The sequence below is a fragment of the Pseudorca crassidens genome, chromosome 13, assembly GCF_039906515.1.
Source record: "Pseudorca crassidens isolate mPseCra1 chromosome 13, mPseCra1.hap1, whole genome shotgun sequence".
NCBI classification, from domain to species: Eukaryota; Metazoa; Chordata; class Mammalia; order Artiodactyla; family Delphinidae; genus Pseudorca; species Pseudorca crassidens.
The window spans coordinates 68280397-68294410 of NC_090308.1; the positions used below are offsets into that span (position 1 = coordinate 68280397).

A 14014-nucleotide genomic window follows, 5' to 3' on the forward strand; every position below is an offset into this window, starting at 1 on the left:
CAAGACTGAATCTCTTATGTTACTGAGTTTGCCCAATCTCAATCAGATTCCTGCACTGGAAAACATTCCTCCTACCACCTGAACCCAGACTACAAAAGGCTGTAATTATCTTGCCCTGAGCATTCCCTCCTTAGACAACTGACTCTGTCAAAGTGGCATTTTCCTTTAGAGAAGGAATGAAAACATCAACACACAGCCAGGCAGCCTTTGACACTGCACACAGAAAGACTGTGCTACAGAACTTGTAACCACCCTGTAAATAGTATCACAGTTACTTGCTCCTAAAATTCAATGGGTTTCTTCCCTTGCACTAGTTTTCACAGCTGTGTGCCTTGCGGAATCTACTGCTACCCTGGTTCATTCACACACGTCACATGGCTAAGGCCGCCCTCTGTCCAGTTCTGGATGCCCTTCTTTGCTGCAATATCTCCTGATAGCTCACCTAACTAATAACTCCCTCACCAAATAGCAACTTATTTTGTTGACTACTAGAAGAACTCTAAAGACAATGATGTGACATTAAATGCATAAGTTGAAAACAGAAGACCTCTAGTTCTTTAATAACCAACAGCAGAAGATAATACTTTAAATTAAAAGGCATTTTATACCTCCTAAGTGCATTTTAAACTACTTTAAGTGTACTATACAGAGACACCTAGCAAAGAAATATTTAGGGCTCAGTAGTAAAGACTTAATTTAGTTGCATGTAGATAATTAGCTAAGCTCTTTAATATTTACAAATCAGACATAATTACATTTTCATGTATCTTGCAAAACCACAATAAAGCACTGGAAATTAAATATTACATTATGATGATAAACTCTGCCTATGCAATTATTTTACTTGTTAATAATAAATGAAACAAAATTTCAGAGATGAGATTTATTACTGAGCTCCAATTCCAATGATTTGGAGAATGCGGTAAATATCTAGAAATGAAACAGGTCTAGAACACTCATCAGAAAGGTATATATATATAAGGTAAACCCATGTTCTTATGGTTATTTTAAAAGTAGACCTTCTTTTCTTATCTATTGAGTAGTTCTAGTTTTTAAATAACTGTAAGAACATTTGGTCTACATTTATAATATCACTGTAACATTTACAAAAACCAAAACAGATAATGGTTGTAGTCAAATAAAAACATCATACTCAGTATAACATACTTTCTTTTTAAAAAAAGAAAAACTCCAATTACTTTGGGTTATTCTCTCATTTAATCTTTATTTTAGTAGTTGAATGGGAGTATCTTTTCAATTAAAATTCTGGACCAAAATTAGCTGAAATGGAAAATCGAAATATAAGACCCATCTGTGACTCTGTAAAAACTATTTGTTTTTAACTGCAGGCTTTACGATAATTTACAATTGTTTTTTTCTTTACAAATATAGGTTCTATGCCAGGTAGAAAATGAACACTGTCCTTGCAAACAGCAAAACAAACTAAACACAACAGTTGTAAATGCACAATTCCCCTTAAAATGTTAAAAATACCATGTAAATTTAAGAGCATCGGTACTTTTTATTATATAGAACTTAACTCACAAAAGTGACTTCCATTCTCATGGCACTTTTACAAGAGGATTTAGTCAAGAAAAAATATTGAGCAGCTCTTTCTGTGGAAAAAGAATGCGATAATGGCTACAGTTTTGAAAGGACAACATTCACTATAGTGGCCTGGCTGCAACCGTCATCCTTCTTCCTCAGCAGCATCTTCTAGAACAAGAAACAAGATACTGTTTGGTGCTAATCTTCACCTGAAGATTTCAGAGTCCCCAGTAAAGCTCCATCTGCAGTAACCAGCACTGTTAATCCCACTTAGATGTTTTCCTCCTCATATAACTGTGTCCCTCACTATCAATAGCTTCATAGAGGTCCTTCTTATTCTCCTGTGTCGCATGTAGATAACCGATATAAGCCACACAAAGTGAAAGGGTTATCAATCCGAAAGCCATTACAGGTTTGTTCTGTCAAAGGAAAAAAATTATAAGACCTCATTAAGACTCGTCATTTGAGGAGACTCAAGTATCTCTTGCACTTTTCTCTTGACATGCCAAGGCTTTAGTACCACACCACATTCCTATGGTATTAATTTCATTTATAAAAATTTACCCAGTTCTTTATTCAATTAACTCAACTCCTGATAATTTAGAGACTATAGAAGACTCTTGCTTCTTCTCTCCACAGCTGGGACATCTCCAACCTTCACCTTTAGGAAGGTGAGGCTGGAAGAGGTGCGAGGGAAACGAGAGGCATGAAAACTGGTCCAGTGCTCAGAGTTTTCAGTGTTATCTGTGTGATGTGGAAAAGTTGCTTAACTTCTCTGGGCCCAAGCTTCCCACTTGCAAACCTTAAATTAGTTAATTTTATTAGGAAGTGAGGAATGAAGTATACATGCTATTCTTCTCACCTGAGTTCATGGATAACTGGCAGAAACCCTTTCATGTCATATACCAGGTACAGCAAAATATACACGCTCTTCTCTGGGAACTTATTCTATTACCTCAAGAAATTTAGTGATTGGAAGAGAAATGCTATTATAATAACCTTGATTTGCTGCTGTAAAATCCAAGACCCTAAGAGGCAAAGTGATGCAGCTTTGAATATTTTTTTTTAAAAAAGCTTTTTAAATTTGTATTTTCTGCTTCTGTCACCATACCTGTTGTACTACTATTATTTCAAATCTTAATCATCAAAAAAAATAAAGGTCAAGCTTCAGAGCAGTTTAAATTTACAATTCTTTTAAAAATATTTCTTATTTTATTTATTTATTTATTCATTCATTTGTTCATTTATGGCTGCGTTGGGTCTTTGTTTCTGCGCACGGGCTTTCTCTAGTTGCGGCGAGGGCTACTCTTCATTGCGATGTGTGGGCTTCTCATTGCGGTGGCTTCTCTTGTTGTGGAGCACGGGCTCTAGGCGCATGGGCTTCAGTAGTTGTGGCACACGGGCTCAGCAGTTGTGGCTCGCGGGCTCTAGAGCGCAGGCTCAGTAGTTGTGGCACACGGGCTCAGTTGCTCCGCAGCATGTGGGATCTTCCCGGACCAGGGCTCGAACCCGTGTTCCCTGCCCTGGCAGGCGGATTCTTAACCACTGCGCCACCAGGGAAGCCCTAAATTTGCAATTCTTGAAATGTATTTGGCAATTAAAAGAATACATTAGGGACTTCCCTGGTGGCGCAGTGGTTAAGAATCCACCTGCCAATACAGGGGACACGGGTTCGAGCCCTGGTCCGGGAATATCCCACATGCTGCGGAGCAACTGAGCCCGTGAGCCATAACTACTGAGCCTGGACTCTAGAGCCCGCGAGCCACAACTACTGAGCCTGTGCTCTAGAGCCTAGGAGCCACAATTACTGAGCCTGCGTGCCACAACTACTGAAGCCCGTGCACCTAGAGCCCGTGCTCCACAACAAGAGAAGCCACTGCAATGAGAAGCCCAGGCACAGCAACAAAGAGTAGCCCACGAACTGCAACGAAGAGTAGCCCCCGCTCCCTGCAACTAGCGAAAGTCCACGTGCAGCAACGAAGACCCAACGCAGCCAATAAATAAGTAAATAAATATATATATATACAAAAAAGAATACATTAGTTCAACGTTTTCAAAACATTCTACTTTGATTTAATGATTTGATTGTTAAATTGACCTATTTAACTTTCAAACAGCTTATACTGGCAACTATGTTATTAAAATTCTAATCACATTCAATACATTTAAGTACTTGTATGATCTGAGTTTTAAAAAAAGTAAAATTTATCATATCAAATATATTCAATAACTTGCTACAAAAATATGAATGATTAGCTAACTCCCTAACAGTGTACAAATGCATGTTTTGAAATTTTTCAAGATATGTTTGCACTATCCCCCTAGGTTAAAATATTAATAAAGCCTGGAACTGTAGACTATAAGAATGATCAGATTTTCAGTCTGTTTTCTTTGTTTCAATGGAAGATCTTATTTACTTAATAATACTTGATCAAACAATAAAAATTTCCTTAAAATTAATGCAGATATTAAAATAAAATTTTAAATGGGAATTTGAAGTCAATCCATTAAAATCCAACCATTTTCCATTAAAATTCTCCAAATGTGCTCAAAATAATTAGTTTTATATGTGTATTAAGTGAAACAGCATTTAAGATCTCCCTTCCACCTGCTTTTTATTCACAGAGAGGTCTTCCAAGATAAAATCAAATAATAAGAACTTTCTATTTCTGACAGCCTAGTTAAATTGAACATAAAGTCTTATCCTGGGAACTTCCCTGGTGGTCTAGTGGCTGGGACTCCGCGCTCCCAGTGCAGGGGGCCTGGTTCGATCCCTGGTCGGGGAGCTGAATCCCACATGCAGCAACTAAAGGTCCCACATGCTGCAACTGGCACCCAGCACAGCCAAATAAATAAATAAATATTTAAAAAAAAAGTCTTATCATGGATGTATTTCTTACAGGTTTAATGAAGAGCTCTGGATTCACAGCTCGAAATAAGGTTGTGGAGCGGACCCCTCTGAGCCCTGGGTTTCCCAGGTCTTTTTCCTTGGGTGGCTCCTTTTTAAAGGCTGGAGGCTCAGGTGCTGAAGACATCTTGACTAATGATGATTTAGTACCTAAAAATAAAATGAGAGACTTTTTTTCCCTTCCAGATTATGTTCTTTTGATAATGCTCTTTAAGAAACGGATTCCGTATTCATTCTTTTTTGAATTCCAGTCCACTTTTCCACCAAAGTGATGGTCAATTATTTTCTTCCTTTGTATAACACATACTTTGTAAATGGAACTTCAGGTTTTGCTTGGCAAAATGGCTATTTTATTTTTCATCTCTTAGACCAAACTAGTGAGGTATGCAAAAATTGTCTTCCTACTTTTCCAGGAGGCTAGATAATTTGTTTGTTGGTCTGAGTCACACTGTATCTTGTTATATGAAGGGGGTGCTGAGGGTGGAAGTGGCCTGTGGGTTATCCACACCTTCTTAATTTCCTTCCATTTTCACTCTTCCTCACCTTCCAATAGCCCTTCAGGACAGGAGCATTCCATTGCTCCACTGCTCCCACCCCCTCTGCCTTCCTCCACCGGCCACCCCAGCACCAGCACCAGACAGAAGGGTGAGCAGCTGTCAGTCCTCACTTCCTCTCTGCCTATCAGCCACTCTCTGGAAACAACCACTATGCTACCTCCTTAATCTGAATACCCTTTTTTCTCTTAATTACTCAGAATTTATCCTATTAGATCCGAGTATGTCTTTTGGCTTCTGGTTCTCCCAGCTGGAATGTCATCATGTTGTGAATATTTTTCTCTTCTAGATACTATTAGGCAAAAGCTTATTCCTACCATTCCTGCCACGGAATGCTTGGGGGCGGGGGGCAGAATTGCAAGGGAGAAGGTAGGGAAAGACACCTTCCAAAGAAAGGCTGAACTTGATGACAATATAATAAAATTCTTCAGGGGAAATGTTGAACCCTCTCATATAGTAAATGTTATGAAATGAGAGTCAAACACTCACATTTAAACACTCATTGGGGCTTTGTTTATTCAAGTATTCTTTAAGTCTTCCATTTTATAGTCTTTATAAAAGCAGTATTTTTGCAACTTTATTACTTATGGAGAAAGTTAGTTCAGTTTTTTCAAAACATACTGATTATTCAATGGGAAAGCCCAACACATGTGTGATCCAAACACAGGAGTGTGCTATAGGCACAGCAGGTGGCCATTAGCAAGAGGATCTTGGTTTCACTCCTTCCATCCCTTTGCTAACCATTCTCAGCCATTCATTAAATAAACCTCCCATACTTTGGGCATGTGTATTGGTTTCATAATCACTGGGGAGCAAATAAACATTTCTGCAGCCCTGGGGGTTAGCTGACTTGCCAATGACAAGTGGTCTCATCTCTTCCGACCACGATGCATTACAGCAGAATAGAGCAATCATCAACCTCTGTTTACCTCTTCTGCGAAGTCTACCTTGGACACGAAGTATATGAGGTAACAACTCATAAAACACTTATTTCATCAGCATTTAAAACGTCATTCAAGCTGTAACGAGCAATTTTTTTAAAATTTCAACTGCATTCAAGTTACTAGTTTTCTCTACTGAACAGTGTTTTTTTCACTACAGACAACTTCTGAATCATTCCATGACATGCCTGAAATTTTTTCAGCCAGCACACACTTGCTTGAAACTCGTCATGCCCAAGGTTGGCAAAAAAATCCAACATTTTCTGCAGAACCAGGGGTCCACTCATATGCCCGACTCTTACGTGAACTTCCTGAAACTGTCAAGTGAAGAAAAACGGGCAAGCTACAAGTTGCAAGTTAAGTTTCATTTGGGGACCTTACTGAGGACTATAACCTGGAAGACAGCCTCTCAAGCCTCTCAGATATATTAATATTTATATATATACACATGCAAGATTCTTTGGTCTCCTCTTTCCTAAGCCGAACCTACATTTGCTTTGTGACGAATCAAGCAAATAAGCAATCAAGGTAGTAGTTATTATACTGCAACCTCTAGACATCCACATTCTGTTTATGTTAAACTCTTGGCCAGAAATGACAATTAAAGAACACCTGGGCTAGAAACCACTGCAAATGTTTATTGAAAGGGCCTTTTACAATTTAAATTACCTACTACACTATATTTAAAAAGATTTAATATGCCACAATTTCCATTGTTTGCGATACTTTGGGGAACGTATGAAAATAATATTTTCCATTATATATCATTCTTTTACTAGGCCTGGAATAAGACAGCTCAGTTCTATTGCTGCTTCTCCTTTAATGAGCCACAGTCACTGAAGATGTTACAATAGTTCTCCCCAAACTGCATAACTTGTTTATGCCACTGATAAAACTAATAAAGAATTTTAACAACCTTCTGTACTTTATGTAAAAAGAAACAGATTTCTGAGGCCAAAAAGGGCCTTAGTAGGTAAGAATTTGTGATATATAAGAACAGAACAAAGCAGAACATTTTTTCATGTTTTTTTTTTTTGTTTTTTCTTTTGCGGCACGCGGGCCTCTCACTGTTGTGGCCTCTCCCGTTGCGGAAAACAGGAAAATATTTGCAAACGATGCAATTGACAAGAGATTAATCTCCAAAATATACAAACAGCCCATGCAGCTCAATATCAAAAAAACAAACAACCCAATCAAAAAATGGGTGGAAGACCTAAATAGACATTTCTCCAAAAAAGACATACACATGGCCCATAGGCACATGAAAAGATGTTTAACATAGCTAATCCTCAGAGAAATGCAAATCAAAGCTACAATGAGGTATCAGCTCACGCTGGTCAGAATGGCCATCATCAAAAAGTCTACAAACAATAAATACTGGAGAGGGTGTGGAGAAAAGGGAACCTTCCTACACTGCTGGTGGGAATGTAAATTGGTACAGCCACTATGGAGAACGGTATGGAGTTTCCTTAAAAAACTAAAAACAGGGGCTTCCCTGGTTAAACAGTGGTTGAGAGTCTGCCTGCCGATGCAGGGGACATGGGTTCGTGCCCTGGTCCGGGAAGATCCCACATGCCGCGGAGCGGCTGGGCCCACGAGCCATGGCCACTGAGCCTGCGCGTCCGGAGCCTGTGCTCCGCAACCGGAGAGGCCACAACAGTGAGAGGCCCGCGTACCGCAAAAAAAAAAAAAAAAACTTAAAAATAGAGCTACCATATGATCCAGCAATCCCACTCCTGGGCATATATCTGGAGAAAACAATAATTTGAAAAGATACATGCATCCCAATGTTCATTGCAGCACTATTTACAACAGCCAAGACACGGAAGCAACCTAAATGTCCATCAACAGGTGAATGGATAAAGAAGATGTGGTATATATACACAATGGAATATTACTCAGCCACAAAAAAGAATGAAATAATGCCAATTGCAGTAACATGGATGGACCTAGAGCTTATCATACTAAGCGAAGTAAGTCAGAAAGAGAAAGACAAATACCATATGATATCACTTATATGTGGAATCTAAAAAAATGATACAAATCAACTTATTTACAAAATAGAAACAGACTCACAGACATAGAAAATGAACTTAGGGTTACCAAAGGGAAAAGGTGGGAGTGTGGATAAATTAGGAGTTTGGGATTAAGATACACACAATACTATATATAAAATAGATAATCAACCAGGACCTACTATATAGCACAGGGAACTCTACTCAATAGTCTGTAATAACCTATAAGGGAAAAGAATCTGAAAAAGAATGGATATATATATTTGTATAACCAAATGACTTTGCTGTACACCTGAAACTAACACAACATTGTAAATCAACTATACTCCAATATAAAATAAAAATTTTAAAAAAACATCTAAACTAAGCTGTTTTTACTTCATATGTCCCTCCTGGTAAAAAGTTCTTTACCTTTTTCTTCTGCCCACTCTCTGTTGAAGGCGATATGCAATAGGAAAAGGAAGCAGCAGAGGTAAAGGACTGAGTCTTTGCACCAATGCCACAAGGGTCATTCACACCCTAAAGTGTGAGTGAGAATGGTGCTCCCCTGGAATGAATAATGCACACTGTGCGAAGCTATACAAAGATGTTCCTAAGCCAAGTCAGGAACAGTCATTTTTGAATGATTTTCTCTCCTTTAGTAAAATTCTTACTCTGCAGGATGATCCAGAATATATTTGGCAATTGACATTAAACAATTCAGTGAAATAAAATTGGCGTGACATGAAAATTAGACCAATATATAAAGAATCTGAGTTACTTTGGGGGAAAATCTTTATCTTCAGATATTCATTTTTGAAATAAGTATCTCAGTAGAAGATAAATTTAGAAAATTATCAGAATCATAGAACATTAGTGAAAGGCATGTCAGCAATAATCAAAGCCAATGGACAAAATACTTTAATGAGATATAAATGTACTTGTTATTTTAGTTCCACATACCACACTATTTTAATACTTAAGAAAATCACTTGAAGTTTGGGGTAGGACACCTTAAAAATAATTTGAGGGGCTTCCCTGGTGGCGCAGTGGTTGAGGCTCCGCCTGCCGATGCAGGGGACACGGGTTCGTGCCCCGGACCGGGAGGATCCCACATGCCGCGGAGCGGCTGGGCCCGTGAGCCATGGCCGCTGGGCCTGCACGTCCGGAGCCTGTGCTCCGCAACGGGAGAGGCCGCAGCAGTGAGAGGCCCGCGTAGAGCAAAAAAAAAAAAAAAAAATTTGAATTAGAATAAGCAAGTTTGGGACAGAATCAGAGGACTTCTGTCTTGAGGGAGTGTAAATAGCCTCAAATTCCAACTTTCCTACAGATTAGGTGTATGTTTTTGAGTGACAACCTCTCTAAGCCTCAGTCTGCACCTTTACAAAAGGGATAATATTATCTAATGCATAGAATTACTATGTGGATTAAATGAGGTAACATTTTTTATAGGACAAAACAGATGTTCAATAACTGGTAGCTACTGTCATCTTCACCATCGAATCCAGTCCCCTTTTTTTAAACAAAGAAATCTAAACCCACAGAGATTGCCTTTGCCCAAGGGAGAGGGAGATAATCCAGGTCTCTCAATTTCCAGCCCACCCCTAGTCCACCACTTCACCCCACCTTACTCCTAAATTGATAAGACTCTGCATTTGTAAGTTATTTATTACAAGATTTAAGAAACATAAAATTATAATCAATTAAATTTTAAAGATGAATTCTGTATTTGCTGTTTTTAAGGTAAAAAACGCTATTAAAATATCTCTTTCCAGCTCTTGAAATTTACTGTACCTAGAAAAAGGAGAAAGATGTTGACAACGGTTGTTGCCTACAATCTGAGGGGTGTAAAGTACTACCTGGGTCCGCTGCCCTCCCCATAGTGTGGTACCCACACTACCTCTGGCCCTACTCAAAGACTGATACCTTTGAAGCCTCCAGAAAAAAACAACACAACACAACTGCATTCAGTTAAGTTCCAGACATTGTCTTGCAGGGGGAACACACGACTTAACAGTTAAAAAGGAAAGAGGCACCTCATGTGAAAACAGTTACAAAACCACTTTCCCCTAATTAGGAAGTTTGGTGAGCTGGGATACCAAGAAACTGCCCAGGAAATGGGAGGGTTCCGGCGGTGGAAGTGTCCACGGAAGGGGCGGGACACGCAGAGATCTCCAAGACCCGGCTCAGGGCGCCCACCGAGTGGCGAGGATTCGGGGGGCTTGAGAGAACGCCGCCGAGTCCACGCACCTGGGAGCGAGGCCCGCATGGCGGCCGGGCCCTCCAAGGCCAGGGTCGAGTGCGCTGTAGGGCGACCGCCCTGTCCCCACTCGCCGGCCCTCCGTCCAGCCACCCCGGCCCCGCCGCTCCTCACCTGCCGCTGGGTCACCTCCGCTCCGCGCCCGCTGCGCTCCGCCTCTCCTCCTGCGCCTCGTCTCTCCCTGCAGGAGAGAGCGGCCCAGCGCGCTCGGCAAGCTCGGCGCCGCAGCGGCCCCTACAGCCCGGAGGCTGCGGCGCAGGGGCGCGGGAGCGGAGGGGTACCAGTCTAGGGCCTCTCCTCCACCTCCCAAGCCCTACAGCCCGCCCGCGGGATGGAGTTTGCAAAGGGCGTTTTTGGTTTCTTCCTTTTTTACCTTAAGCTTTCAGCCAACTGAGTTCAAATAACTTTCCAGTTTCGCGTGTGTGTTTTGTATAAATAAAAGGAGACATCACCTAGAATTACATAAATTTATTAACGGAAGGGGAAAGCTTTCTGATTTGGGAAAGAAGGCTCGGATCTGGTCTCCTCCTAGCGCCATTTCAGGGACACAGTCATTTAAATGTACAGTTAATCCTCTGACATTGTTAGTGCCTTGAGATTCTAAGATGCAAGATACATGTGGCTATGGGTGATAAGAATAGATATGGATGCCGGTTTGCACGTACTTTGCTGATTTGAACTTTGTTGGGATAAAAGCTGTGTTAAAACAAACAAAATAGAATATCAGGTGCCCAGATTTTGGCATGGATTTATGTACAGTTTTGGCAAATGGATTTTGAATTTAAAACTTGTTCTCTCAAGCCAAATTGACTTTAATTTGAGGTTTAATTTTTAAAAGTTCACTGACATCTGGTATTAGTAGGCAATCTTCTGACAAATAAGTTAAATTTTAATGAAAAAGCTGTTTGTAACATGAAAAGGTGCTCAACATCACTAATCATTAGGGAAATGCAAAACCATAGTGAGATATCGCCTCATGCCTGTTAGAAGGGCTATCATCAAAAAGACAACAGGGGGCTTCCCTGGTGGCGCAGTGGTTGAGAGTCCGCTTGCCGATGCAGGGGATGCGGGTTCGTGCCCCGGTCCGGGAGGATCCCACGTGCCGCAGAGCGACTGGGCCTGTGAGCCATGGCTGCTGGGCCTGCGCGTCCAGAACCTGTGCTCCACGGCGGGAGAGGCCGCGGCAGTGAGAGGCCCGCGTACCGCAAAAAAAAAAAAAAAAAAGACAAGAGGGACTTCCCCAGTGGCACAGTGGTTAAGAATCCACCTGCCAATTCAGAGCTTGCGCTCTAGAGCCCGCCAGCCACAGCTACTGAAGCCCGCATGCCTAGAGCACGTGCTCCGCAACAAGCGAAGCCACCGCAATGAGAAGCCCACGCACCGCATTAAAGATAGCCCCTGCTCACCGCGACTAGAGAAAGCCCGCGCTCAGCAACGAAGACCAACACAGCCAAAGATAAAAAATAATTAATTAATTTTAAAAAATAATAAGATAGCACCATCAATATTTAATAATATTTAACAGGACATCTGGTATTTGCTAGGATTAGGAGCTTTTCTATTTGATCGGATTGGCTGCATAAAACAAAGTTTCATCTGTGTGAAAATGCATTCAGATTTATGAAAGACAACTATTGTAATCAGAAGTTCCCAAAGTCTGCTCTAGGGACAATAGTGGTGGTCTGTGAGCCTTCTCAAGGGAAGGGTACTTTTTTTCAGGCAAGAATTAATAGTATTAATCTTTGCACGGGGTCTAGGCATGCGGGCTTCAGTAGTCGTGGCACACGAGCTTAGTTGCTCCGCAGCATGTGGGATCTTCCCACACCAGGGCTCGACCTGTGTCCCCTGCATTGGCAGGCAGATTCTTCACCACATTGTTGCGGTAATTTTTATAAAATGAATGCTGGATTATTTTCGCTGGCATCACGCCAAGTCAAAGTAGGTGACATAATTAATGTGGGTTCAGCATACAACTGTTATTTCAGCTGCAAATAACTGAAAGTAACTTGAGTGCAAAAGGATCTGTATTACCCCATGTAATTAAGTACAGGGAGGGGACTGGTTTGGGGAACAGTGAGATATGGGACATCCATAGATGCCAACAGGGCTCTCTTGTCTCATTTCTCTATGTGCTTCTCAGGTACACTCACTGCATGTCTTGGGTACATCCCTGCTGGCAGTTCCAGCCTCCTACCACGTTAAGGTACATCCAAGTGGAAAGGGAGCTTTTCTAATCACCCATTTATCAAATCTCATAAAAGAATTGTGACTGGCTTTCATGACCTTTGGGTCATGTACCCTTTCTCAGGACAAATTGTTGTGGACAGGAGGAAGGGATAGCAGGGCTGGCCCAGCCTGGGTCAAGGTCATGTTATCCCAGTTGTGGAGGAGACATTCTCTGGGGGTTGGGATGGGGTAGAGGTGCTAGGAAGACAAAACAAGCAGACGTCCACCCCACAGGTAGACCTGCTTCCTGAGAAGTTACACAGAACTGAAAAGCAGCAGCTGGCAGGGACCATAGACTAGAGCTTTTCCACCGAGGGATGCTGCTTTCCCATGCTCACGTGGTGGTGAAGGGATGCCTTCTACTCACGGTGGGTGACTAAATGAGGTGGCCAGAGTGGAGGAAATGGGTGGGCCTGGTGCTGAATGCACAGGAGAGACTCCTGAGGGACTTGAACAAATAGTGTCGTTACCTGCCGTCATATAATTTATTTATTGTCTTTCTTCTCCTTTAGCATGTAAGTTCCATGAAGGCATGACTATGCCATGAAAGCTCCATGGAGCTTCATGTAAGCTGCATGAAGGCTCTACGTTTTGCTCGTAGCTATATTTCCAGACACATGAAGAGCTCCAGAAATATTCATAGAAGGGATGTTAAGTGGACAAGTGAGATGCTAAGGAGGAGGTACCATGATGAAGAGCAGCCAGCCAATGCATAGGGGCCTCTGGACCATGAGAGACACTTTCCCACAATGGGGTGAAAGTGAGATATTGTGAAAGGGGTCCTAGTGCAGGAGGGTAGAGCTGCCACGATGGGGCTGCAGGCCCCGCTTGTGAGAGGAAAATCAAAATGGAGTTGGTGTTGCTAAGAGAGTTCTCTCACATCGAGCCTGGAGGCCAACGAGAAAGTGTGACTTACGCATGTCTCAGCCTGGATGGAACCTGACCTTTGATCACTTACCGTCTAAAGCAGGCATTCAGAACATCTGGCCAGTGCTCCAGAAACTCAAGATATGTGTTGGACGCTTACCCTAAAATAACCAGTGACAGCCTATCCCTTATGGACAAATATTTCCTTTCCTGTATCAGAGTCAGTCATAATTCTTGAACAATCCTGTGGCTTTTGCTTTTATAAGCCCCTGACTCTTTCTCTTCCCCGGAACAGGCTTTTAGTTTTACCTGAACAGGCTTTTAGTTTTACCTGTCTCCCAAATTGCAATTTTTTAAGACCCCCCCAAAAAGTTCTTTGCAGCCTCGATACTGATTATTGTTGGACATCAATTCTGTAACTGTCTCTGACGGCACCCAGGGCTGCAGAAACAACTTCTCTCAACTGAGGCACAGATCTTTTATTCCTTTATCAACTTGTTCCCCTCATTGGATAAAAACACACCAAAAAAACCCCAAGCCCACCCTTTTTCTTACTCTTCCACCTTTGCCCAAACCCAATTTCCAGAGAGGAGGGGAGCCCTCTGAGGTAGAGGGGGCCCAAGCAAGGCTTTGTGGCCAGCCCGTTTTCAATAGCCACGCTCTGGGGTGTGGAGGGCATAGGCCCTGAGGTTTTCGCCTGTAGGCAAATAAGTCAG

At 41.8% G+C, this 14014-nt stretch overlaps 1 protein-coding gene across 1 annotated transcript; it reads right to left on the bottom strand.

Moving 5' to 3' along the window:
• Positions 1 to 1205: 1205 nt before the first annotated feature.
• SMIM8 (small integral membrane protein 8) lies at positions 1206 to 10318 on the bottom strand. Its single transcript, XM_067702628.1, has 3 exons — positions 10196 to 10318; positions 4449 to 4606; positions 1206 to 1967 (listed from the first exon to the last, which is right to left on the bottom strand). The coding sequence occupies exons 1-3, from the start codon at positions 10212 to 10214 to the stop codon at positions 1809 to 1811; spliced, it is 336 nt and encodes a 111-aa protein (XP_067558729.1). The 5' UTR covers positions 10215 to 10318; the 3' UTR covers positions 1206 to 1808.
• Between the last annotated feature and the right edge of the window lie 3696 nt (positions 10319 to 14014).

Bases quoted from the DNA above. Each gene is read 5' to 3' on its own strand.
- SMIM8 (XM_067702628.1), bottom strand. The intron at 1,968-4,448 runs GTAAGAAATACA...TTCCTTTGACAG, and splicing joins CAGAGCTCTTCATTAAACCT to AACAAACCTGTAATGGCTTT.